Source organism: Rhinatrema bivittatum, chromosome 3, assembly GCF_901001135.1.
Source record: "Rhinatrema bivittatum chromosome 3, aRhiBiv1.1, whole genome shotgun sequence".
In the NCBI taxonomy this organism is placed as follows: domain Eukaryota; kingdom Metazoa; phylum Chordata; class Amphibia; order Gymnophiona; family Rhinatrematidae; genus Rhinatrema; species Rhinatrema bivittatum.
In genome coordinates, this window is record NC_042617.1 from 103,154,408 (window position 1) to 103,181,729 (window position 27,322).

General features: G+C 42.7%; 1 protein-coding gene across 1 annotated transcript in view; it reads left to right on the forward strand.

Annotated features, from left to right (window-relative positions):
- Positions 1-27,322, forward strand: part of LOC115086982 (serine palmitoyltransferase 3-like) — a 189,075-nt gene that overhangs the window by 104,290 nt on the left and 57,463 nt on the right. The window contains exons 5-6 of the mRNA XM_029593552.1: positions 8,037-8,161; positions 15,281-15,374. Of these exons, the coding sequence (XP_029449412.1) occupies positions 8,037-8,161; positions 15,281-15,374 (219 nt within the window). The remainder of the gene's footprint in view (positions 1-8,036; positions 8,162-15,280; positions 15,375-27,322) is intronic.

Genomic DNA, 27,322 nt, shown 5'->3' on the forward strand with positions numbered 1-27,322 from the left:
GGGTTGAATAATGACTTGTGTATCTTCGGCAAAATGTGAGAATAACAGGAAATTTCTCGATGAGAAAATCCACTTCACGAGAGATAATATAATGTTTATCGCATCCCGATTAAATCAAAGCAGTAAGAGATTTTTGTAAAGTAGAAATAGGATCATTAGGTAAAGGCTTATAAAACCGTGAGAGTCTATTAATTGATGTTTAATCTTGGCTTCATGCTTAATGCGGTCTAATATCACAACCCCATCCCCTTTATCCATGGGTTTGATGATGATTGACTGGTTAGTAGAAAGAGAATAGATGTTTTCAGACTTCTGTAGTACTTTTAACCTCCAGTGGATTCTGGAGCTATCCTGAGTCACAAGCTGCTGCATGACCTCCAGATGAGGATGTGGCAGACACCGATATAATGCCTGCCAGTAGCCTGAAAATTGGATTTAAAATACAGGGTCCAAGCTTCTCCAGGTTTTAGTGTCTTCCAACTTCCCCACAACTCTGGTTGTGAAGTCAGCACCGCAGCATTCTAAGTGCACTCATGATTGCTCCAAAACACCTCCTGGGAAGGAGCAACACATTGGACATGTTTGAAGAAAAAGGTTTCCAAGGGTCCATGTTGGATTGTAGCTCACCAGCTCTACATGGTTCAGCACAAATGAGTGCAAAATTTAAAGCTTGTGATGGATTTGACAGAATAAATTGTCACTCAACATGTCTAAAACTGAATTTTTATTGATTCAGAGACAACACTCGACATTCCATCAGGAATCAATTCTGATTGATGATTTGAATTTCTTGATTAATACCCCAATCCTCTCTTTCCTTTCATCCTCAAATCAAAGCCACAATTAAATCTGGATTTTTTAAGTTATGTGTTCTTTCAGGGTTAAAACATCTGCTACATAACTGTGATTTTCATACTGTTGTTCAAGCATCTACTTTTCCTCTGATCGATTATTGCATTGTTTTTTATTTGGGTCTTCCTTTGAATTAATTGCATCCTTTGCAGTTTTTGCTAAATTCTAATGCACACTTTATTTCTGGGATCAAACAGTATGAACATATCACTAGATCTCAGTGATTTGCACTGGTTACCAATGCAGCAGTGAATTGCATATAAAATTTGGATGATTGCATTTAAGTTAATTAATTCAAGTACTTGTTCATTGTCTATTGCACTCCTAAAATTATATGAACCTTCTTGACAGTTGACATGTGGCCTCAGTCAGAGCTGCTTGACTCTCAGTTACAGGAAAATCTGCTTTTTCGTTAGCAGTGCCTACTGTTTGGAATACTTTACCAATTGAACTCAGAGGGGTACATTTTTTAAAAAAGCACACGCGTACTTTTGTTCGTGCACCAGGCGCGAACAAAAGTACACTGGATTTTTATAAGATACGTGCGTAGCCATGCGTATCTTATAAAATCCGGGGTCGGCGCGCACAAGGGGGTTGGAGCGGCCTCTGAGGGAACTTTCCTTCCACCCTCCCGCACTTTCCCCTCCCTTCCCCGGCCCTATCTAACCCCCCCTGCCTTTATCGCACAAGTTACACCTGCTTGAAGCAGGCGTAACTCGTGCGTGCCTGCTCGAAGCAGGCGTAACTAGCGTGCGCCGATGGCCCACTGCCGCACCATCACCTGATCCGGGGGTTGGTCCGGAGGCCTTGGTCATGCCCCCCAGAATGCCCCCGGGCCGGCGGAACGCCCCAAATGTCACACAGCCCCCCCGACACGCCCCCCCCTAGCAAAGCCCCGGGTCTTATGCGCGTCCCAGGGCTTGCGCGCGCCGTCGAGCCCATGCAAAATAGGCTCAGCGCGCTCAGTGTTTTTTTTTAAGGGTTACGCGCTTAACTTAAGCGCGTAACCCTTTTAAATCCGACCCAGAATGTCTGACTGCATTTTGATTCCTTCTGAAAAACTTCCTATAAAACAGGCTTATGGATAAAAGTATTAGTATGGTCTTCTTATGAAAATTGTCCATGCAGCAAATTATGACTTTGTCAGTTATGTAAGTATGTTTTTGATAAGTTTTGCTTTGATAACACATATGTTATCTATGAATGTTTTATTTTGTACATCATTTAGGCCATCAGGCGATAAATAAATTTTAATAAATGAAATCAAATAAAATGAAAATGACAGATAAAGAGAGGCAGACTTGCACTGAGCACTTGAGAATGTGGAGGAATGTGAGAAGTACCTCATCCATTTTGCTTTTGATGCTTTGGCCAGGATATCAGCCAGTTCTATAGGAGCCTGATGGCTCATATGGCTGCAAGCAAATGGCTCTGAGAGGACATGCAGGATCATCTTGTGGATGTATCTTGCACAGAGAGCAATTTATTTGGTTGTAAAATTCAAGAGATGGTGGCTTTGATTAAAGAACATCAAGCCACCTTCCAATTGCTAGCAAGAGTAGCAGCTGTAGTAGAGGACCAGATGTCCCTGCTCGATACCAATAATTTCCCTACAAGCATCCATTCTTCCAAAGATTCCCCTTCTACTCTTTTCAACCTTTTCAATCTCCTTTCACCCTTCAACAGCAGTAGCTGCCTGCCTGAGGTCAACAGAGAGAAAGGAATCAGCAAAAAGACTCGGCAGCTAAATCAGCTGAAGCCCTGAAATAGTTTTTGATAAATTTAAGACCCACCTCTCTGCCAGGTCTTCCTTCCAGAATGGCTCTGCATCCCCAAAGACCAGTGATTCCTAAAAAATTGTGGAGTATGACTACTGTTTACGATTCTCATGCCTTCCTCTGACCTAATGAATTTCAGTCTTTTGCAACTGGAAGTGGAGTCTCTCCTACAGCAGAAGGTGGTCGAACCTGTCTCTCCTCAGAAGTATGGCCAGGTGCTACCCGATCTATTTATTTATTTGGAATTCTTCTATTCTGCTTAGATCAACCCAGCTGTGTTCGGCAGATTGCAAGTAAAAACAAAATAATTAAAATCATAAAATAAACAATATAATACCTGCCCATACAAATCCTCAAAGGTTTTAAAATTAAAACTCTCTGAACACTGCACTTCCACCCTTGTTAATAAGTTTGTATGTACTACTCCAATGAAAAGGCCTCTTGGAACAACGAGGACTTCCAACTTATTTTCATAAAGGCCATATTCGGTGGTTAATAGCATTTTGGCTGGTAGGAATTTCCGCAAAAGGGGTTCTTTAACAGGAAAAGCATACTCACAGGTTTCATGAAGATGAGCCATTTTGATAGTTGGCACAGATAATAGATACCCATTATCAGACCGTAATTCATGTGATGGTTTATAGTCTGACACCAAGAATCTGAATAAGACAGTCAATAGCTTTAAGCACCATGGACAATATCTTAAACTTTGTGTTGGTCAATGGGCAGACAATGGAAATGTTTAAGCAATGATGTCACATGCTCTCTAGACAGTCCTCACAAAGCAAGTCTTGTGGCAGCATTTTGCAGGACCTGAGTGCTTTTAACCAGCAGTTAAGAAGGCCAACCTAAAGAGAATTGCATTAATCATCTGTGGTTAATATGAGGTCCTGGACAATTGTCTGAAAATCATCCCTAGATAGAATATACTTCATGTGCTGTAATAGCCTAAATTTAAAGAACCCAGATTGTAATGTTACCTTAATCTGCAGAATTAGTGAAAGATGAGTCTAATTTGACTCCTAAATCTCTCACAGCATCTGAAAAAAAAACAAAACATCTGAGTAGCTACAAAACAGCTTTTGATGCTTTTGTGCTAGACTGGTGCATCAGTCTATTCTATGCATATCCACCAAATCCTCTCATCACCAGGATCATCCAAAAGGTTCTTTGGGAGAAGGCAAAGATAATCCTTATATCACCATAGCAGGTCAAAGCAGGCATGATATCCATATCTCTTACAGTTCTTAAATCTGTCTCCAGTTCCATTGGGAACATCTTTGGTTCTCATCACACAGAAAGAAGGCAGGGTCTTCTGTCTGGCCCTGCCAGTGCTGGCCCTCAAGGCATTGATGTTGAATGTGCAGTAGTCTCCTCCTTCCCAAAGAACTGGAAGAAGTATTTTAAACAAATACTTCAGTTCAGTGTTCACTAAAGAAGACCCTGATGAAGGACCGTTGCTGGTTGAGAAGAGCATTGATGGTGGTGGGATAGATGAAACTCTGTTTACAGAAGTGAAGGTATAGGAAGAGCTAGGAAAATTGAAAGTGGACAAGGCCATGGAGCCGGATGAGGTATATCCCAGAATACTGACGGAGCTTAGTGATGTGCTGGCGAGTCCGCTGAAAGACTTGTTCAATGAAACCCTGGAAATGGGAGTGCTGAAGGAAAGGATAGTGAACTATCTACAAACTGGTGGATTGCTGGACCCAAGGCAGCATGGATTCACCAGGGGAAGGTCCTATCAGACAAATCTGATTGATTTTTTTTCATTGAGTAGCTAGAGAATTGGATCAAGGAAGAGCACTCGATGTGAATTCTTGGATTTCAACAAAGCTTTTGATACAGTCCTGCATAGGAGGCTCATAAATAAAATAAGCTTTGGAGTCGGCGCCAAAGTGGTAGAGTGGATTACAAACTGATTGACTGGAGACAGCATGTAATGATAAATGGAACCTACTCTGAAGAGAGAACTGTGTTAAGTGGAGTGCCTCAAGGATCAGTTTTGGGACCGGTTCTGTTCAATATCTTTGTGAGCAACATTGCGGAAGGGATAGAAGGTAAAGTTTGTATATTTGCAGATGATATTAAGATCTGGAACAGAATGGACAGAAGGAGTAGAGAGAATGAAAAGTGATTTAAGAAAGCTTGAAGAGTGGTTGAAAATTTGGCAGCTGGGATTCAATTCCAAGCATTGCAGAATCATGCAGCTAAGGTGGGGTATGTGATGGGGGATGAAAGACTAATGTTCACAGACTGATCTGAAGATAGTGAAACAATGTGACAAGGTGATAGCTAAAGCCAGAAGAATGCTGGACTGCATAGAGAGAGGAATAACCAGTAAAAAAAAAAAAAAAAAGGAGGTGATAATGCCTTTGTACAGGTTCTTGGTGAGGCCTCACCTGAAGTATTGTCTTCCGTTCTGGAGGCCTCAAAAAGGATAGAAATAGGAACGAGGTGGTTCAGAGAAGGGTAATCAAAATGGTGTGGGGTCTGAATCGAAAGACTTATGAGGACAGGCTGAAGGATGAAGGATCTAAATATATGTACCCTGAAAGAGAGGAGGTGCAGGGGAGATATGATACAGAGTTCAGATACCTAAAAGGTTTTAATGATGCGTGTGTCCTCAAGCCTTTTCCTTTGGAAAGCAAGCAGTAGAACTAGGGGTCATGAAATGAAACTCCAGGGGGAATGACTCAGAACCAACATCGGGAAATATTTCTTCATGGAGAGGATGGTGGATGCCTGGAATACCCTTCTGGAAGAGTTGGTAAAGACGAAAACAGTAAACGAATTCAAAAAGCATGGGATAAACACTGTGGATCCCTAAAGGCTAGAGGTGGAAATGAAAGGAAGGGTGCATGGGAATAACCTGCATGGAGCAGCAGCTACTTCCCCTAACTGAAAACATGGGGATTATTACCCTTATCCAAATAGCTTTCATGATTTTGATGCAACTGAAATATCACTGTCCACTTTGATTGCGGGGGGCAGGGGGGGATAGAATTCAGCCAACATTGGGCCCTGACTTTTATGGTGTGGGGTACTGATACGCAGACATTAGAGAAAAAGCGCAGGACTGCTTCTACGGCCAAGTCCAAAAGCAAAGTACTTTCTAACAGCATTGTCTGAATTATTAAGAAGGCTACTCACCCTGTAAAAAATGTTAGCAGTAATTTTGTTATGAGTTTGACAGTGCTTGATTTTGATTGTTAATATTACTACCTTAATATAAGGCTTTGGGGTAAACTGCATGGAGCGGCAATTACTACCTTTAACAGAAACACGGAAGTATCCTGAATAGAGCATCAGTTATTACCATAAGAAACATGCTGGGCAGACTGGATGGATCATTTGGCCTTTTTCTGCTGTCGTTACTCTGTTTCAATTTCCACCAGGAAACCTTCAACTAGAAGATCCTATGGCTTAAAATACAAGAGGTTTTCATCTTGGTGTAGGGCCAGCCAGCTGGATCTCCTTTCATGTGGCCCAAGGGACTTGCTTCAGTGTCTATTCTACTTCTTATCCTCAGACCTTAGGCCCTCTTCAGTCCAAGTTCATCTCAGTGTATTGCAGCATATCACCAGCAGGTTAGAAGGGACTCCATTCTCTCTCCACCCCCTGGTATGTAAATCATGAAAGGACTGTGGCATTTTAAGCTTCCAGTCAGTTAACCTCCAGTGCCTTGAGACCTCAATGTAGCTTTAGCTCAACTCATGAAACCTCTTTTCAAATCGTTCAGGTTGGTGGACTTGAAATTTTTCACCTGGAAAGTTGTGTTTCTTCTGAGTGTCACTTTGGCACAAAGAGTAAGGGAACTGTAGGCTCTGGTTTCATATTCACCATACCTGCAATTTTTTCACAACAGGATGGTCCCATGAACTCATTCCCTTCCAAAAGTGATATCTACATTTCATATTAATAAAACCATTGTTCTATCTATATTTTTTCCAAGACTGTATGTGCTTAAAAAAGAATGGACTCTTTAATCTTTGGACTGTAAAGAGCCCTAGCCTATTACATAAAGAGGAGTCAACTCACTGTCAAGCCTTTCAGCTGTTTGTGTCCTTTGATCCTAGTAGATTGGAAATAGGAGTTGCCAAACAAACTCTGTCCAGTTGTTTAGCAGACTGTATAGCATACTATTACATGCTGGCTGGCTTACAGATTACAGACACAAGCCATGGCGACTTCAATGGTTCATCTCAGAACCACTTTTATTGAAGATATTTTCAAGCTGCTACTTGGTCTATTCATACCTTCATGTCCCTCTACTGTCTGGATATCATGTCATGAGATGACAATAACTTTGAGCACACAGTTCTCCACTGTCCAGTTGGTGGCGTCCAGGTAATCTTTAAGTAAGTGCTTCCGGTATGCAACACTCAGTTTGGAACTTCCCATATGTTATGGTTAATTCATGGCTGCTTATTGATAGAGTAAGCAAGTTTGCTTTCCTGTAAACAGGGTTCTCCCTAAACAACAGGATGAATTAGCCTCCTTGGAGCATCAACTGAAACTTAAGTTCTGGGAGAGACTGAGGGGCTCACAAAGCAGTGTGTGTGTGTTGGGAGGGGGTAACTCCTCTGCATGGTCTGTAAAATTTAACTAAGCTCTGAGAACTGGGTCGATGTTGGATGATGTTACCCACACATTATGGCTAATTCATCCTGCTATCAAGGGCGAATCTTGTTTACAGATCAGGAAACTTGCTTTTTCTTCCACTGGGTGCCAAGAAAAAAAGTTTGAAAACCACTGCTGTAGCCAATAATATAGACAGATATCCACAGCACAGGTAGATGTAATTTAAAAAAATGTGGACAAGATCCTTTCACACTATAAATCACTTAGTATCAATCTTTTTTTATACCATTTTATTAAAACTTTTTATAGTTGAAAGATTCAAAAACTCAAATAAGGTTTATCTATGTGCATCTAACAAAACAAAAATCCATATATAAACCAAAAATGCTCCTCCCTCCTCATTCCCGAGCTCCTCTCCTCTCCCCATCCAAAGATCCTCCCCCACTTCCACACTATCCTCCATCCACAAACCCACCAAAAGATAAAAATATTCACACAAGGGAGGCTTCTGTAAGGTAAAATAGTTTTACATGGAAATGTATGCAAATGTTCTGCAGAATTTCAGAAACTTTGCCACAGGAAGCCAAGGTGCTGTGCTGGCAGGTGCCAATCTTTGTTTTCTTTTCTGTTCAAACACCTTCATTCTCACTTTTCAGCTTTTTGTTTTTCATACGTGTCCCTTTTGAGGTGCTCATCCATTTCTCCTAGATTTAGTTTGGATTTTTTTTAGCTCTCCTGTTTCTCTCCTCATAGAGACTTCTCCCTCCTGATGCTCATAGTCAGGTGTTCATATTCACAATTCAAACCGTATTTGTCCTGCAGGTAACCTTGATAAGCACAAAGAGCTGGAGGATCTGGTGGCCCAGTTCCTGGGTGTGGAAGCTGCCATGGTGTTTGGGATGGGCTTTGCTACCAACTCCATGAACATCCCGGCGCTGGTTGGAAAGGTGAGCAGTTATTATAAAAACATGTTTCACTTATCGTAGAAATAGATATATATTATTAAGCTATAAATGAGAGACTAACATTATTTGCCAGTTTACACTTTCAGGTATTTTATTCCACATGTTTTTTCTTTGTTAATACTGGTGACTACAGTTATGGTACCTTCTGCTTTATAATATGGCTTGCACTTTGCCAGTTTATTCTGTCGAACAGAATTTTCCTTTTGCTCATGTTCAATTCACATTTGCTGCGTTTATACCCATTTCCCTAAGGTGTTTAAATATCTTTGTGATTTAAGGATTATCTGCTAAATCATGCCATTTTATTATGTATCGTCTTTAAGCAGTGTTATTTATTATACTGAGTGAAACCACTAAGCATAGATAACCAGCACATTACTTTTCACAACTCTCACGATTTCTCAGTTTCTCAATCATTAATCAGGAATCCTTGGAACATTCCCGTGATCCAATCTGACGTGCATTGGGCAATAAATACCTTAGTTACCTCTCTTGTTAGTGGCATTTCATGTTCCTGAAGTCTTTGCTAATGCTAGATAAATAATGGGGATTATGCAACAAACTTTAGTGTGCACATTAAAGCCCTCATGTACATATTAAAAATAGTAAAGCTATACAGGAAGGCCTTATCGTGAATGTGAAAGGGGTCCTAGAAGATCTACGCAAGGAAAGAAGGAACGTCATGTACAACTGAGGGTTTATCAAGCTCATGCTAAATATCCTGCCCTCTTCAACCCTTGGAATAAGCACAGAGAATGCTTAGCTGCAAACAAGTAGAGAGAGAGAAAAAAATGAGTAGATGGATCTGTCCAGTAGGCTGCCTTTCTCTGCTAACATTTGAATGTGCATGATTGCTTTTTTGAGAGGGAACTCAGTCCCACTCCCTGGCTAGTCACCAAAGCAGGGAGCCTTCTTCCAGGGCCCCCCCCATGAGCAAATGATTAACTAGTGGCCCCTGTCTCCATTTCATCCCCTCCCCCTCCAAATAAATAAATAAATTAACAAATATGCAAAGACGTTTTTCTCAGGGCATTAGAAGGGTGATATAGATGAAAGGAACAGAATGACAGAGGAGACATACTGACATACACAAGCACTTAAAAAATAAATTCACCTTTCTTTACCCAAAGGAAATGTATTTCCAAGCACTAGGTTCCCAGGGCACAAAGGTCTTTGCCGTCATTGATATTGATATTAGCATAGCCAAAGACCACTGTAGGCATTCAGCAGCTTGAGGCTGAAGAACAGTCTGAGCCTTGAAAACTTTCTCAGATGACCAGTTTTTGGGTTTTTTTGTGAGTGCAGAGCTCATGTGTGTAAGCTTTGAGGCAGTAGCAAACTGTGTGGTGCAGCCATTGTGAAGCCTCCATTACAGGGTGGTTGTAGAAGGGAATGATCAGATGCTGGTGCCCATCTGAGTCAGAGCAGCCAGATTCCTCCCTGGGTCTCCCCAACTACATCCTTTCACACCACTATTTGAAGATCCTTACTGACACATAATTCGGATGGTTACAAACAAGCAATCATGTTAGTTTTCTGCTATCCTAGAGTTCTCCACTTTCCTTTAACCTTCCCACCTGGAGTGTGCTAGATCTCTATTCCCTCTGCACTGCCAAGCAACTTCCATATGCCAGGTTTAGTTATATATATCCCTTGGAAGCCAGCAGAAGAAGCCAAGAGGAAAAGAAATCCGGGCATGCTCAGTACAGCATGCTCAAGCTATTTAGCATGCTTTCAGTAAGTAGCATGCTAGTGCTTTTTAGTCAATGCGTTTTTGGGTTTCCATAAATGAGAATAGCATTTTTTACCACGAGCATGCTAGATCTTTTTGCATCACTTGTTAAATGGCTTTTTAACATGCTCATTAAATTATTTTGCAAGTCCACACTATAATTTAATTTTCTGCAAGTTTCATTGAATAGACCCCAGTGACAGCCTAGGTGCTCAGTCTTCCTTTTAAAATTGGTCAGTAAGGAAACATGCGTGCGCCCAAAATGCGCACATCGACATGTGAGCAGAGATATGCTGCAATGTTATATCGTGAGCACAAGTATATACATATCATTTAAAATACCCCTGCTGTGCGTTTGTGTGCACGTAATCTTAAGAGGTGACTCGAGTATATGTCCCTCACATATTTCCGCTAGGGCTTTAGTGGCTTTTACATGCGTATGCAGGCAGATTTTAAAACATATTTGCATGAGGTAAAAAATAGTTTTTCCAATAAGTCCACCAATTTGTCCAGTTGATATTGAGGTCTTCAAGACCCCTCTAGTTCTTCTTCCTGTAAGCCCCCCACTTAACCCCGAACCCTCATGCTATGCTGAAAGCCCTAAAACTCAAGATCTCCAGACTTGCTTCTCATCAAGACCAGCTTTCAAGTTACGCAGGTAACACGCTGACGTGCGCCATGGTCAGCTTTTTAAAAATTCGAAGTTGCACGCATTAGTCTTGGCCCTACTGCAGAATATCCAAGCTCTGCCCATGCCCCACCTCTTTTCCACCCCCTTAGTCTTTATGCGTATACGGGTTTGTATGCATGTACACAGCTTCTTAAAATTCACGTTGCTCATGTGCAACCCGCATACATGCATATTTATTTATTTATTTAACAGTTTTATATACCGAATTTCTTGTAACAGGTTACAAATCAAAACGGTTTACATAATAACAATAACAGTGCCTCAAATAGTGCAATTACATAAAACAGAGGAATACAGAACTAGGATCATGAAACTGTTGAAACAAACCAGGGTATATATATATATATAGAACTATGACACATGGCTGGTAGAGAATGGTTAGGTTAAGACCATGGTATTGGCAAAGGGCCTTGGGAATTGGGGCTAAAGTAGGACATATAGCATTTGACTGAATCGAGAGAAAGCAGGCAAGAGTCAATGAGTTACTGGTTATAGAGTTGATTTAAGATCATCTGGCGTATGATTCAGCAAAGGCCTGCTTGAACAGCCAGGTTTTGAGTCTTTTCTTAAATGTGACTGGGCAATGTTCCAGCCTGAGGTCTGGTGGAAGAGAATTCCAATGTATTGGTCCAGAGGCTGAGATGGCTCTCTTAATTAATGAAGTTTTTAAAGGGGGGACCATGAGGGTGTCCTTATATGCTGCTCTTACCGGCCTGGATGGTAAGTGAGGTCGGAGAGGGATCATGAGTTCTAGTGGGGTGATATTGTGTAGAGCTTTGTGAGTAATGGTGAGAACTTTGTACCAGATTCTGTATTTGATCGGGAGCCAGTGGAGGTTCTTCAAGATGGGAGTAATGTGGTCACTTTTTTTAGTCCTGGTGAGAATTCTGGCTGCTGCATTTTGCAGCTTCTGTAGTGGTTTGATGGATACTGCAGGTAGGCCGATCAAAGGAGAGTTACAGTAATCTACTTTTGAGAAGATGATTGCCTGGAAAACAGAACGGAAGTCGTGGAAGTGAAGGAGAGGTCTCAATCGTTTCAGTACTTGAAGTTTGAAAAAACAGTCCTTAGTCGTGTTGTTTATGAAACTTTTGAAGCTCAGTTGTTTATCGAAGATGACTCCTAAGTTTCTGACTTGGAGGGAGAAGGTGGGGAGGGTTGTGGAATGTAGGTTGGGCCGTGAGATATTTCCGTCGTGCGAGATGAGTAGGAGTTCAGTTTTGTTAGTGTTCAGGATCAAGTTGAGGCTTGATAGAAGGCTGTTTATAGACTCAAGGCAGGTATCCCAGAAAGCAAGAGTTTTGTTTACTGATTCTGTGATTGGTAGAAGGATTTGTACATCGTCTGCATATAGGTAAAAGATAAGATTTAGATTGGAGAGGAGAGGAGTTGGCAGAGAGGGAGCAGGTATATGTTGAAGAGGGTTGGGGATAAGGAGGAGCCTTGAGGTACACCCAAAGTAGAGCAGATGGGTTGGGACTCTTTGTTGTTAATTTTGACCTTGTATGTCCTGTTTTGAAGGAACGACCTGAACCAGCTAAGGGCGGTGCCTTTGATACCATTGTCCGATAACCAATCTAAGAGAAAAGTATGGTTCACCGTGTCGAAAGCTGCAGAGAGGTCGAGGAGAATGAGAAGACAAGGTTGTTTTTTGTCTAGATTCATGAGAATGGTGTCTGTTAGTGTGATTAAGAGGGATTCAGTGTTACGGGATTTCCTGAATCCGTACTGGTTAGTGTGGAGGATTTTGTTGTTGTTCAAGAATTCTGTGAGTTGCTGATTTACTATTCCTTCCAATATTCTTTCCAAATGCATATGTGAGCATTTTTGCTTGAGCAACACTTTTAGAGGTTTTTTTTGTAGCACCTTTGAATAAGCTGATCATGTTTATGTGATAAGACCTGTTAATCTTTGCTGGTTGCTTTCTAATATTTTATAACTGTATTGTTTCTTAAAACAATCAAAAATATCAAAATTTAGCTAACTAGACTGACAGCAGTTAATCATTTTATTTTTATTTTCCATTCATTAATGATTTTCCTGTCCTTTGCTCGCTGCTGCTATATGCACTTACAACCCAGTGTAACTAAATTGCACAATGATCACAAGCACAAAACAGTTCTGTAATACTGTGCTATTCACTGCCTAACCATCAAAAATGGTTGATTAGAAAACTTAACTGTCATTTAGAATGCTTCCAGCAACTAAGATTGAGGACACCAGCAGCATCCGGTCCTACACAGTCCAAGCCAGCTGATGTCCGTATGGAGTCTTGGTTGCCCAGTGGGCAGGACTGGGGAGATTCCATATTACAATTTCATTCAGCTCTACCCAGAACCAGACTTCCCAATAAGCAGACTAGGCAATTGCCTAGTGCGGTGACCCTAGAAGAGCAGCCACTCTGCTACCGCAAGTACACTCCAGCAGCCATCCCTGTGCGGCCGCATCATCACAAAAGACTGGCCATCCCAGGAAGGGGGGCCCTTCCTGGGATGGCCTCAACTTTGGAGGAGGACTTCCCACCTTTCATTCCCTTGATCGCAACTTTGGAGGGGGTTGGCTGTCCAATGTCTAAGGGCAGCCGGGGGGGGGGGGGGGGAGGTTAAATACTCTGCTGGTTGTATCTGACAGATTGGAACCAAATCCAGTTTGTCTGGGCAAGTCAAATAGTGACTGATAGCAGTTGTTACTACCCCTACAAACGTATGTATGAGCTGCTCCTGCAGCATGCATAAAGTATACAGTGAACAAGCTTGTATGTAGCATACATGCACTAATGTAGAGGCTTCTTTTCATAGCCAAAGATATCCTCAATAATAATCAAAGCACAAACTAACTGTGACATGCAACTTGCTTATAGCTATTTGGCAAGTTTCTGTCCATCCTATTTTACCTGACACCACCCATTAAAACATTTCTGCCTAAATAACTGAAAGTTGGCTGTAATGAAAGGATTCACTGCTTATACATATAACTGGAATCTTACTGGCGGAAAAGTGGAAAACAGGATTTACATTCAGGCAACAACCAACAAGGACAGAACTTCACAATCTGGGTAAACAATCGTGGGGATAGCTGATTATTATGGCAGTTAATACCCTAAACCAATTAAGCCTGATTCATCACTTTGAAAGCATATACAGCGTTGGTATCTGCTTCAACGGTAGGGGGAAGTGAGGAAAACAGGATTTACATTCAGACATCATCTAACAAGGCATTGATCTGTGCAATCTGGGTAAACAAACATCGAGGAAACTTGCTTGATGCGGTGGTTACAACCCTTAACCATAAGCCTTATGCTCACCTTTGATGCAACTCCAACATTACTCTTTGCATCAATGACAGGGGATGGCAGGAAATTTGAATCAAACAGTTACCAACAAGAGCCCTGAAGTTGGTGGTTGGAGAAACAGATAAGTATGGGAAAATAAGTGTGGAAGCTTGCTGGCCAGACTGGATGGGCCGATTGGTCTTTTTCTGCCGTCATTTCTATGTTTATACATGGCTTATTTATGTATTCACAAGCCGTTAAGCCCGTTAAAACGGGCTACATTAACATTTTTTTGGATCATTTCCTTCCCCCTCATTCTCCCTCCCACCTCCCCCACTCTCTCTCCCCTCAGTCACTCCCCCCTCCTCCCTCCCTCAGTCACTCCTATCTCCCCCTCCCCCAGTCCCTCCCCTCAGTCACTCCCCCCTCCTCCCCTCAGTCCCTCCCCCCCTCCCCCCCAGTTACTCCTCTCTCCCCCCCTCCCTCCTCCCCTCAGTCACTCCCCCCTCCCCTCAGTCAGTCACTCCCCCCTCCCTCCTCCCTGAGTCACTCCTCTCTCCCCCCTCCCCTGAGTCACTCCTCTCCCTCCTCCCCTCAGTCACTCCTCTCTCCCCCCCTCCCTCCTCCCTTCAGTCGATCTCCGCCGAAGACCCGGAGCGGCGGCGGCATGTGCGCGAGGGAGGGACAGGACTTCCAGGAAGTCTGTCCCTCCCTCGCGCGCATGCCGCCGCCGCTCCAGGTCTTCGGGCCGCCGCTCCTGCCGCTCCGGGCCGCTGCTGCCGCCGCTCCTGCCCAGGTCTTCGGGCCGGGGCCGCCGCCGCTCCGGGTCTTCGGGCCGCCGCCGCTCCGGGTCTTCGGGCCTCCGCTCCTGCCGCTCCGGGTCTTCGGGCCGGTGCCGCCGCCGCTCCGGGTCTTTGGGCCGCTGCTCCGGGACTTCGGGCCGGTGCCGCCGCCGCCGCTCCCGCCGCTCCGGGTCTTCGGGCCGCCACTCCTGCCGCTCCGGGTCTTCGGGCCGCCGCTCCGGGTCTTCGTGCCGCCGCCGCTCCGGGTCTTCGGGCCGCCGCCGCCGCTCCGGGTCTTCGGGCCGGTGCCGCCGCTGCCGCTCCCGCCGCCGCTCCCGCCGCTCCGGGTCTTTGGGCCGCCGCTCCTACAGCGCCATTTTTATTTTTAAGAGGCACACTGTGACCGACGTGCTCGCATGCGCGGTAGAGCTGCTCTCTACTGCGCATTTGCGGCACGTCGGTCAAGCTTCGTTTATTAGGTAGGATGGTAGAGTCACTATAAATTCTGAAAGACGACTGCTGTAGGTCTTCGTAATGTTCCACTATAGACCCTGATACTGCCTAAGGATCCACAGTCTTTTCTTACTGCCCAACTCATCTTGATGGCTTTTAATTGTCTCCTCAGGGCTGCCTCATTCTCAGTGACGAGTTGAACCACACCTCGCTTATCCTTGGTGCCAGGCTCTCGGGAGCTACCATCCGGGTCTTTAAGCACAACAGTGAGTATGGCTGTTTTCCATGTCCATTCGGATTCTGTGGAAATTAGACCACAATAGGTGGACATAGTATATGCCATGACTATTACAGGTTCACTCAGTGGGTATGATAAAACACAAGGATATAAAAGGCCGATATCCCCCAAGCAGCAACTCTGGTGAGATCCACTGCCATGAAACACAAATAAACCAATATCCTACAGGCTGCTCCTGAAAGAATCTGCTATACAGATGTGTGCAGTACACTTGCACACATACCCTGAGTCAGCACAATTGTGGATGCCAGGATAAGCATTCTTTTATTACTAATGCTACTTCATGCTCCAGAAAGAAATACAGTAAAGGTTAGATACAGATAATAGCAGAGACTGTAGTTGCAATACTATAGTATAAATACTTTTCATAAGATTATTAGGAGGGTGGCTGAAGGTTTAGGATTCTGACTGTCCCTCTGCCATCTCCCTCCCCTGCCTCTGCTTGTCATACCCTTTTTGTCTGCACATCTGAAACGCATAGAATTTCCCAATGTATATTGGCTTTCTCTTGCGATTCTAACTCCCTGTTGCACATCTGATGTTTATTCCTCCATTTCTCACAGTTGTTTTGCCATAACATGATGTGAGGTCAGTGTGAGAACTCTTGAGTCCAATGAAGCCCACCTTCTGAATACATCCTAAACCAAGCTTGTCAGACTTAGGCCAAGCAATCCCATTACAATGTCCAAGTCTTGCTCCAAACTCATACAGCTCTTTGTATCGTGGGGAGGGGATGGTGCTGTGATATTTTTCCCCTCCCACGATAAAACATTGCGGCGATATCAGAGCCTCCATCAATTTGAAGGACCAAGCAGCTTGAAACTCGCCAACCCAAATCTGAGAAAATGCCCCCTGGTGGTCTTTTTTAGATCACAGTCAACTGTAGAGAAGGCTCAGGCTCCTAAAGTAAAAAGAAAAGAGCCTCAACCTTGTGATGACACCCCATCCCCTTCCTCCTAACAGGCCGATACAGTACAGTGCCCTCCGGCAGAGCGCAATGTTAACCCGCATTTGGACGCGCGTTTTCGACACGCTAGCTTTACCCCTTATTCAGTAAGGGGTAATAGCGCATCGAAAACCCGCGGCCAACCCCCCCCGAAACTTAGCGCCCGCAACATGCAAATGCATGTTGATGGCCCTATTAGTTATTCCCGCACGATTCAGTAAGTAAAATGTGCAGCCAAGCCGCACATTTTACTTTCAGAAATTAGCACCTACCCAAAGGTAGGTGTTAATTTCTGCCGGCACCAGGAAAGTGTACAGAAAAGCAGTAAAAACTGCTTTTCTCTACACCCTCCGACTTAATATCATGGCGATATTAAGTCGGAGGTCCCAAAAGTAAAAAATAATTAAAAAGTAAAAAAAAAAAAAGTAAAATCAGCTTGCGGCTCGCGGGTTGAAAACTGGACGCTCAATTATGCCGGCATCCGGTTTCCGAACCCGTGGCTGTCGGCGGGTTTGAGATCCGACGCCGGCAAAATTGAGCGTCAGCTGTCAAACTCGCTGACAGCCGCCGTTCCTGTCAAAAAAAAGAGGCGCTAGGGACGCGCTAGTGTCCTTAGCGCCTCTTTTTACTGGAGGGCCCTCATTTGAATACTAAATCGTGCGCACAGGAGAGTGGCCTGTGCGCGCGCCGGGAGAGCGGGTGCTCGCCCACTCTCCTGCGACTTTTACTGTATCGGCCTGAAAGTTAGCTAGATAGGTAGCTTCACCCCAGAATGCCTCTGGCCTGCCCCTCACACATCTGGATAACTTTATAACTTGATAAAATGTTAAATGGATAAGTGGCAGCCACTAAACAGCCGAATATTGAAATAGTGCCACTTAGCAGGATAAACCTAAACCTATCTAGCTAAGTGGAACTGAATATTGTTAGTTTATTATATTTGATAGAACTGCATTTTCTTCCATTTAAAATTTAAAGTGATGTACAATTGCTAATAATAAAAACATAAATTACAGTAGCAATTAAAAAACAATATATGCAACAATTACCTGCACAATGGAATAAGTAACATAGCAGAAAGAAAAATAAGAACATAAAAAGAACTATACACCAATACATAGCACACTAAAACAATCCAGTAAATAAAAACTGAATACAGGATAAGGCTTTAAACAGTAATAAAAGTGGTATATAGTAGATAAAATCCTGAAAGAATATGAAGCAATAATACATATTAGGGTAAATAAAAATAACATAGCTAATAGTCATAAAAGATTATAAGATGACACCATATAATGGGCTAACAATCAAAATGCATATCATCAAATGCTTTGCTAAAATTTAAAAATCGTAAACTTTGCAAATCATGAAACATCATTAGCTTACTAAAAATCATAAAAGAATATAAAAACCAAAACATAATGAGCAGCTAACCATCATAGGCTTTACTAAAAAGAAAAGTTTAAGACCCTTCCTAAATATATTGTATATTTTTCAAGTCACAACATAAGAGGAAGAGACCTAGAAAACCAAGGGCTCTTTCTTTTGTTTTCTCAAATCTTATTTTTATAATCGGGGGTTTTCAGAAATTCCTACTGAGAGGCGCACAGGTTACAAGAGGGGAAATAGGAAACCAAGAGCTTGGCCAAACAGGATGGGATACCAAATTGAAGGGCTCTGAACACAAGACAACCTATTTTATATTGAACATGCAGTGAAATAGGTAACCAGGGAAGATTCTGCAAATGTGGGGTCACATGGTCGTATAGAACATTACAATAATCTAATCTATTTATTACCAAGGAATGGGTTAAGGTTTTTAAATCAGAAACTCTTAAAAAGGCCTCAAACGCCGAATACAGCTTAAGAAAAAAAATAAGCGTTCTGGGCTAATTTTGATACTTGTGCATCAAAATTGCTGTTTTTTTAATTGCCTCCTTGAAAGTCGCAGGTTTATGGCTGTAATAATAATTAAAATGCCATTATAATATAGTTTTCAAAGAGGTAATATAGTCAGACCTGGATTTATGCATAGAGGGCAGCAAAATTTGGAGAGGCAGCAAGTTTCCTGGCCCTGCAATCTTGCCCTGGACCTCTACAGGCGCTCAAGGAGGGCAGGTGCCAAGAACTTGGTTTGTCTAGTGGGAGAGGGGCACAGCAAGGCACCAGCTCTGAATCAGTGCTTAGGAGCAAAGACAGAATAAATCCATCCTTGGCTGTAGTTCAAATAAATAAGTAGACCTTCATGTCACCCTACCTTTCAATATAAGCCAACTTGATAGCCAGAAGGCTGGGCTCATAGCAGCCCCCCCCCCCCCCCCCCCCATCACCCCTGGGTTTGGCCTTGCAAATTAGAAAGGCTCGCTCCAGTCATGTGGCACAGGAGTTTTGCTGGATTATGAAGTCTGAGCAGGGAGAATGCACTGAACCAGTGCCGGTGCAAGATGTTCAGCCGCCCTAGGCAGTGACGTCACCCTACCACATGATCTCTCTCTCTTTCTCTCCGGCGATCTCGCCAATGTATGCATCGTGCAGCGATACCTTCACATCGTCCGCGGTGACCCTGGGCTGCCGCCTAGTTCGCCTAATGCTTCCCGCCGGCCCTGGCACTGAAGGCCTCTGTAAGTTCTCAGAACACAGTCGCCAGAAGTGAGAACTCCCTGCCTGGCTGAAAATTGCTCTCCCCTACCTGGCTGAAAGTGCATGCTGGGTCCATAGCGGGCATGCTTTCAGCTGGGTTAAAAAGGAGGTTTTAGTGGGCGTGTTCAAGTCGAGGGAGTAAAACAGCATGCGTACCTTCCATTTCTAAATGCGCACATGCCCTTCTGCCCCCTTTCGGCTGCCCACGTAAATAGGTGCAAAGAATGGGAGTGCTTTAAGCATGTGGACTTCTCAGCTGCTAATTTTCCAAGGGGAGCAACCTGGGTGATTTCCATTTGAAAACTGTTTGCAGTTTATATGGGCTAAAAGTGCCCACATATACTGCAAATAATGTGGGCTATTCAGAATTGCCCCTTTCCCGTCCCCAGTTTTGTTTAATGGTTGATGTTTGATGTTATGTTATTATTCAGCTTAAATCAAAAAATATTAGTTAGGCAGTGTTTCAAACTCTGCAAGTGAAAATAATGAGTTTTAATACTGGCAAAGGGGTCTCAGCAACCTTGATTTTGCTTTTTTTTTTTTTCCATTTTTCTATGGTGCAATTTGATAGCTAACTGAGAGCAACAAGAGCTTATGGATGTACACAGTACTGTACATTTGTCATAAGTATTCAGGTACGATAAGTCCCTGCCATTAGGAGCTTACAATCAAAATGGGTATCTAGGTAATGGGGAGATAAAGTGACCTGCCCAAAATCACAAGGAGTGTCGGTGGAGGAAGTGGGATTTGAACCTTTGTTCCAAGCCCTTTTCTCTAACCACTAAGACCACTCTTTTTCCTTCATCTTAACATCTCAGAAGATGGGAGACTGATAGCAGCACATGTATTTTTATTAAATTTTACTATTCAAGTAAAAAAAAAATAACGTTAATACACCACGATTATACCAAACTCCAGAAATGTCCTTAAGTTTAGTGCCTCTGTTGTAGTGTAGGAGAACCCCCACGCATTTCAAGGCGGATGAAGAGAGCTGCAAAGTAGATCGCAGACCCAGCTGCCTGCAATTAGAAACCGGAGCAGGAGGCAGGGGTGGGGTCACTGGAGCCAAGAAAAACAGCAGGAGATGGAAAGCCGAGGGAGAGCTGAGCTGAAGCTTGGCTGAAGAAATTCTCTTCACCTGAGTGTTTGGACAACTGGGAAAGAAAGGGTCTTGAAGGGAATTTGCCTTAAAACAGCCTTTTTGATTTGAACTGCTGTGAAATTGCTACAGGCCTGGACTGTTTTAAAGATGAAAGACCTGGACAGCTAAAGAGTAATCTGTACAGCTGCTGAAGTACTTTATGGACACAGTCATTTGGCCGCAGCAATCTCGGTTAGAGCTACAGGCAGGCTCTAGGCCAGGAAAAGCTGACTGACTCTTGCTGTTGCCTAAGAGACACCAAGTGAGGTTGTTAGCGTAGCTGGATTCCAAGAGCCCAGCTTTCTAAACTGTCCACGGTGCAACCATTTGCACACAAAAATGGAGCCATGGAGATTTATGCTAGCATTTTATAAATTACCACCTGCACATCAAGGGGTGGATTTTCACACACACAAATTAGCATATATGCGTGTAAGATTTGCCAACTTGCAGATTTTTACATCTGCTAAATTATCTTGCGTAAGTGATATTAAATCTGTTTACGCACATACGTCCCACTTTATATTTGCATATTTATTTTAAAAATAGGTAGAAAAAGTACGTGAGTTCAATGCATTGAAATACTTGCTTTCTGCGTTGAATGTATTTGTGTGTTAGCATACATAGGCGTGTATGTTGCAGGATAAAGATATGCGTATTTTATAATGCGTGCACATATTTTTTTTTTTTTTTTTTTAATGATTTTATTCAGTTCGACGCAGCCCATTGCAAGAGTAAGAACATTTCTCGCAATCAACATCATAATAACATCACAAAACCAAACACATATTAAGTACAGTTATCACATCTTGTAAAATACTAGAGAAAAGAACAAAAAGAAGAGGACGACGTTCCATAGCCCCCATTCTCTGCACATTCCCAGGACCTTGCAACTCTGTGTCAAGCTGGTATTTTCATATATATAGTAGTAATAATGATATTACCCTCAATACCATCATTTACCACTCCCCCTGTCTTCATCCCACCCTTACCATCTCCTCCCCTTGCTATCCAGCACAACATACAGAACCATCCTTATTATCTCCACCAGCCCCCCCATCCTAGCACCCCCACATATATATACTCCATAGCATTCATCCGTCGCCAAATACACTCGCTCTTCAGCCACTCTCCCTCTCATACCCCTTTTCTACAACTGACCTCACTGTCGTTTGCCATACAAGTGCATATCCTTCAGCCAAGGTTGAAGTTCTCAGCTTATCTGGTAATGCCTGTAGGAACTTGGACCATGCAGAAACATATACTTTATCTTCTTTACAGTCGCTGTATTTCGCATCTTTCTATTCCAAAATCACATAATCCACCATTTTGCATTGCCACACGTATATGTCTGGTGTTTTGTCTTCCGTCCATTGAATCAATATGCTCTTATAAGCCACTGCTAACACTTGAAAACGCTCCCGTCCCCTTAATGGCGTGGATGTTAAAAAAAAGCTCCCCCAGCAAAACATTTGCACTGTTCATTTCAAATGTTGTTCCCATGCATCCCAAAACCCTTTCATTTTACCACACGTTAGAAATCTGTGAATCATAGTTCCATTTGCCTCATTGCAGCATAAATAAAAGGGGAGGAAACCAATTTCTTGTGATACCTTCACAACTCCACCCAATACATATCATGATCTTAATTCTCATTTCCCGCAAGTTTACATCAGTATATAGCTTGTGAATGGAACCACAAATTTTTCCCCAACATTTCATTTGTAATATTCGTTTGCAGTTCTGTGCTCCAGAATCTACGTAACCTTGATAGTTCAACGCTCTGAACTTGCTGTCCATACAAAACAGTCCATTGTGAAATAGTTTTTCGTACTGCCTATACTTGATATTGATGTTACAAAGGCAAGTTCACCTTGTATCTCATCGGTAGTCCGTCTGCATGTCTCCCAATAATGACAAAGTTCTAGATATGCAAAAAATTGCATTTGTGGCAAATCATATTGTACTTGCAAATTTTGAAAACTACTGTATACAAATTGTGCCTAAATAGTTCATTTCACCTTTGCCCAACACTCAAATGTGGATCTATATTCCAACCCAGGTTTAAAAGCTTTATTTCTTAATATAGGCAATAACAAAAACATAGATCGGGCTTTACCCGCCTGACTCCTTATCCATCGCCAGGCCATTATAATTGCCCATAATAAGATGGTGCCTGCTAACTTTTTCATGTTAATTTCTGGATGATGAATAGCAAACAAAGGAGACCATGGTTTCATCACTGATGCCAGCATGCCCTTCTCACAAAACTGATATTTATCAGTGAGCCATTCTCCTATGAATCAGAGCTGACACGCTGCATTATATAATTGAAAGACAGGAAGACCCAATCCTCCCTCTTCTTTACCATTCACTAACTGAGGGGTCCTGCCTGGGCAGCAGCAAGGTGACTACAGCTGCAGTTGTTCAGTAGAGAATTCTGAAAGCTTTGTAGAATCTTTGAAATCAAAGCTCCATGCTGGGCTCCGTCAGATGACATTACCCATATGTGAGGACTGATATCCTGCTGTTCACCGGATAACACCTGTGTGTTTACAGGCAAGTAACCTCATTTTCCTGCTTTAAAGACTTGCGTGTGTTTACTAACACTCTGCATCTGACTTCAAGTTTCCTCGTGGCCACCTCTCTGACTTCATTTGCATCTAGTTTACATAGCCAGCACAGCCGAAACCCCAGCATTAAATTATGCTGCCTGCGTTTGTGTCCATTTTGAGCACTGTAAGCTTACTACAGCTGTGTAAAGCTTACCGCCCTTTCGTGAATGGGTCCCTTAATGGGGTGATATAACAGAAAAAAATAAAAAATTAGCAGTATATGCAAAAGTGTACATTATACAAAATGCAACATGTAATACATAACAGCATGATAATTAAAATCTTTTCAATATTAATGAGTTTGATCCGATTTTTTTTTCTTATTCTATTTCATCTTTAAAAAAATTACAGTAGTCTTACAAATTGTTTTCATGTAACCTAGTAAACTGTTTTCTTTTACCAGTTAATGATTCCTAGACTTTCCAATACGTTTAATGCTTTGTGTTAAATCTGTCTGCTGCTTGAGGTTGGTTTTGTGTTCAGGAGCTAATTAACTTGAGTAGAACTTGGTTTTTTATCCAAATCTTCAACAAATCTTTGCTTTTGAATCTAAACTATTTATAGTTGCCTGATTCCACATATATGAAAAATAAAACTGAATAAACAGAAGACAATGACATCACTGTGCCTTGTCTAACAGACATCTTCCATAATCAATAATCCATTCTTATTCTATTGCTTGCAATACTAGTGACACATTGCTTTTCTTGTCTGCTGGTGTACCTTCCTGTCAGTGTCAATTTAAAACAGGCTTATTGTAGATTACATTCTTAAATCTTTCTAATGCTGTAATCAGTTGCACTTTGGTCAGATGAGATTGCACGAAAGACTCCCTGTCCTTATTGAAGTCCCTCCGATACCATTTCACCCCACGCTCCTCCCATCTTCTCCTTCTAGACATTCTTCTTCTGTCCTTTCTCATCTGGCCACCGCACAACAACAAATATCACCACAGACCTGTTGGTGTGCAAGGACACACTTCTATTAACCGTCACCCAATAATCCAACAAAATTGCAACCACAACATTATTATGAACTTCATCACAACAACCTTTCACATGAGACACTGTGCATACATTTCTGGTCATTAAGGAGCTGCTAGCTGTCAGCCACACACCTGTAGGGGTGATTCCTCATACTGTCCTGCTGCTTTAAGCTAGGAGACCGATGAAACAAAGTGAGAAAATGTTTGTGCACTATTTGTGAAATAGTGTGTGTGCTATTTTTATAGCAGGAATTATAAAAGCCCAGTACAAAAATAAAGCACGTAGTTTTTCTAAGGGAAACTTCACAAAACCTTTGATTACACGTCATTTAAGTATAGTTAGTGTTTGTTGAATGTATTTATTTATTTAAAAACATTTCTATACTGCTTTCTAGGTAAAAAAAAAAATCAATCAAGGAGGTGTACAACAGGATACAATATACAAAGTATAAATATTACAATTAAAACATAGCACACAAACCTTTATGTAGCCAGTTTTGCTCTGTTTTACTTTGTGCTAGTAGTCATGCTGCTTTGCATAATTTTGAATCGCAGCAACTTATTAACTATAAATTTAAATTAAAAGACGCAAGCATAAAACTACATATTTATTTATTTATTTATTTAAAGCTTTTTTTATACCGGCATTCATGATACAATCACGTCATGCTGGTTTACAGGAAACAGGGGAAGTGATAACTTTGAACAATAAACAGGTGTTGAGAGGCAAAGAAGTAAGTTACAATAAAACAGGGGACATTGGAACTAGGAGAAGGAGAAGAGTAAAAGGAATAATTTAGGCAGTAACAATAAGAGGAATAAATTATTTACATAGTGTTGACCGGAATCTTACAGGTGGTTGTTGTCTTTCTGGTGAGAAAGTTAGGAGAGACAGTTGTGAGCAAGAAAGGCTTGTCTAAAAAACCATGTCTTTAGCCTTTTTCTGAATGTTGGTAAACATGGTTCCTGTCTGAGGTCAGGGGGAATGGCATTCCATATAGATGGTCCCGCAGTGGAAAAAGCCCGTTCTCTGAATGTTTGATGGTGTGTAACTTTTGTTTGGGGAATGTGTAGGGATCCTCTGTATGCTTCTCTGATTGGTCTGGATGAGGAGTGTAGTCTGAGCGGGATTTGAAGGCTAAGAGGGGATTGAGAATAGATGGTTTTATGGATGATGGTGATGGACTTGTGGAAGATTCTGAAGTGAATTGGGAGCCAGTGTAATTTTTTGAGAATGGGGGAGATGTGATCTCTTCTTCTGGTGTTTGTTAGAATCCTGGCGGCCGCGTTTTGTAGCATCTGGAGTGGTTTTATGGAAGAAGAAGGGAGACCTAGCAAGATAGAGTTGCAGTAGTCTATCTTGGACAAAGAAAGCCCCCCCCCCCCCCCCCCCCCCCCCCCCATTCAGGAAAGAATGAAAGTTAAATGTTTATGAAGCAGAAAAATTTTGCAAAGTCCACTTTGCACATTTAGGGGGTCATTCTCTAACGCCCTTTTCGTGTGCGATAGCTAGCTCGGGACGGAGTCGGCCCCGGAAGAGGAAGAGTCTGGGCGGCACCGGGGCCGACACTGCAGACACATCGCTGGCAGCGAAAGGTAAGATTCCTTATCGCCGCCAGTTTCACGCCAAATAACTACACCTTTTATGGTGTAGTTATTTGGCATGAAAGCCGGCAGCGATCGCACCACAGAGGTGCGATTGCTGCCGGCTATCGCAGGACCGCCCCCCGTTACCGCCGGATTCTCTAAGGTCTGCAACCTTAGAGAATCCAGACCTAAAATGGCAAACAGGGGGTCATTTACTAAGCTGCAATATGGGTATAATGTGAAAAACAGCATTTATCGAGCAATAAATACTATATAGCATGCAATATAGCCATATAGCAGCAGTATTGTGCAATATTCATGATACTGAATGTTATTTTGGGCCAAAAAAATCATATGCAAAGCAGCTCATGCCTAAGTAATGCAATGCAAATAATGGGGGTTTCCAAAAAACCTCAAGCCATGTTAATTTCTGAAAAGTTATTATCCCAATGCTTCAGGATGAAATTAAATGGGCCAGCATCGGCCTCCAAACTGTAAAAATCCCCTTTGGGAGGTTTTGGCAGGTCTCTAGATGCAGGGATGAGTGGCTAGGGGTCTGCCAAGACCACCCGGAGGGGATTTTTGCACTTTTCTGGGGAGTCATTTAGAGCTACTGCAGGCCCTTTAAGACAATGGCAGCTCCTTATGAAGGGGGCTGCCATTGCATGTTTATCACAGGTTTCCTGTGATAGTTTTTCTCACAGATTTTCCACGAGAAAACATATTGCGTGGAAGACAATAGGAGACGGCGTGTAATGGTAAATGGAACCTACTCTAAAGGGAGAGCCGTGTTAAGCGTACTGCCACTGGGATCAGTGCTGGGACCGGTTCTGTTCAGTATCTTTGGGAGTGACATTGCGAAAGGGATAGAAGGTAAAATATGTCTATTTGCGGATGATACTACGATCTGCAACAGACTGGACATGCCTGAAAGAGCAGAGAGAATGAAAAGTGATTTAAGAAAGCTGGAAGAGTGGTCGAAGATTTGGCAGCTGCGATTCAGTGCCAAGAAGTACAGAGTCACGCATCTGGGATGCAGTAATCCATAAGAGCTGTATGTGATGGGGGGTGAAAGACTGATGTGCACGAACCAAGGGGCCAATGCAATAAATATGCGCAGAAAGCGGGCGCTGAACAGACAGCACCCACTTTCTTAACGTGCGCCAGGCGCCCCCAACTGGGAGGGGGGGGGGCAAGCAATATTTAAATTAGCGCCTCCTTGCTAACGAGAACCCGATCGGCGTCAGCGGTCTGCCGGTTAGGAAAACCGACGCCGAGTTTATCGGTGTCTGTTTTCCTAAACGCTACACAGCCAGGGTGTTTAGGAAATGGACCCTTGTCATTCGAGCATCTGTTTCCTGCACCTGACTGCCAGTGTTTTTTTTTTTGGGGGGGGGGGGGTCTGTTTTTTAACTTTGATTTTGTTTTTCCTTCTACTTAATATTGCAACAATATTAAGTAGAAGGATGCACTTTTTTTTTTTTTTTTTTTTGCATCTGGAGTGAATGCTAATAGCCTCAGTCACATGCTGAGTGCACTGTTTTGCATCGGCCCCCAAGAGAGGGATTGCAGGGTGATAGCGTCTGGGGATCTGAAGATGGCAAAGCAATGTGAAAAGGCGATAGCTAAAACCAGAAGAATGATGGGCTGCATAGAGAGAGGAATAATCAGTAAGAAAAAGAAGGTGATGATGCCTTGGTGAGGCCTCAGTTGGAGCATTGTGTTCAGTTCAGGAACCCGTATCTCAAAACGGATAGAGACAGGACGGAGGCGGTCCAGAGAAGGGCAAAGAAAATGGTGTGGGGTCCTATAGAAGACCTATGAGAGAGGCTGAAGGCTCTGAATATGTACACCCTGGAAGAGAGGAGGTGTAGAGGAGATATGATACAGACCTTCAGATACCTAAAGGTTTTCAATGATATATGGTCTTCGAAGCTTTTCCATTGGAAAGAAAACAAAAGAATTAGGGGTCACTAAATGAAACGCCGGGGGGACGACTCAG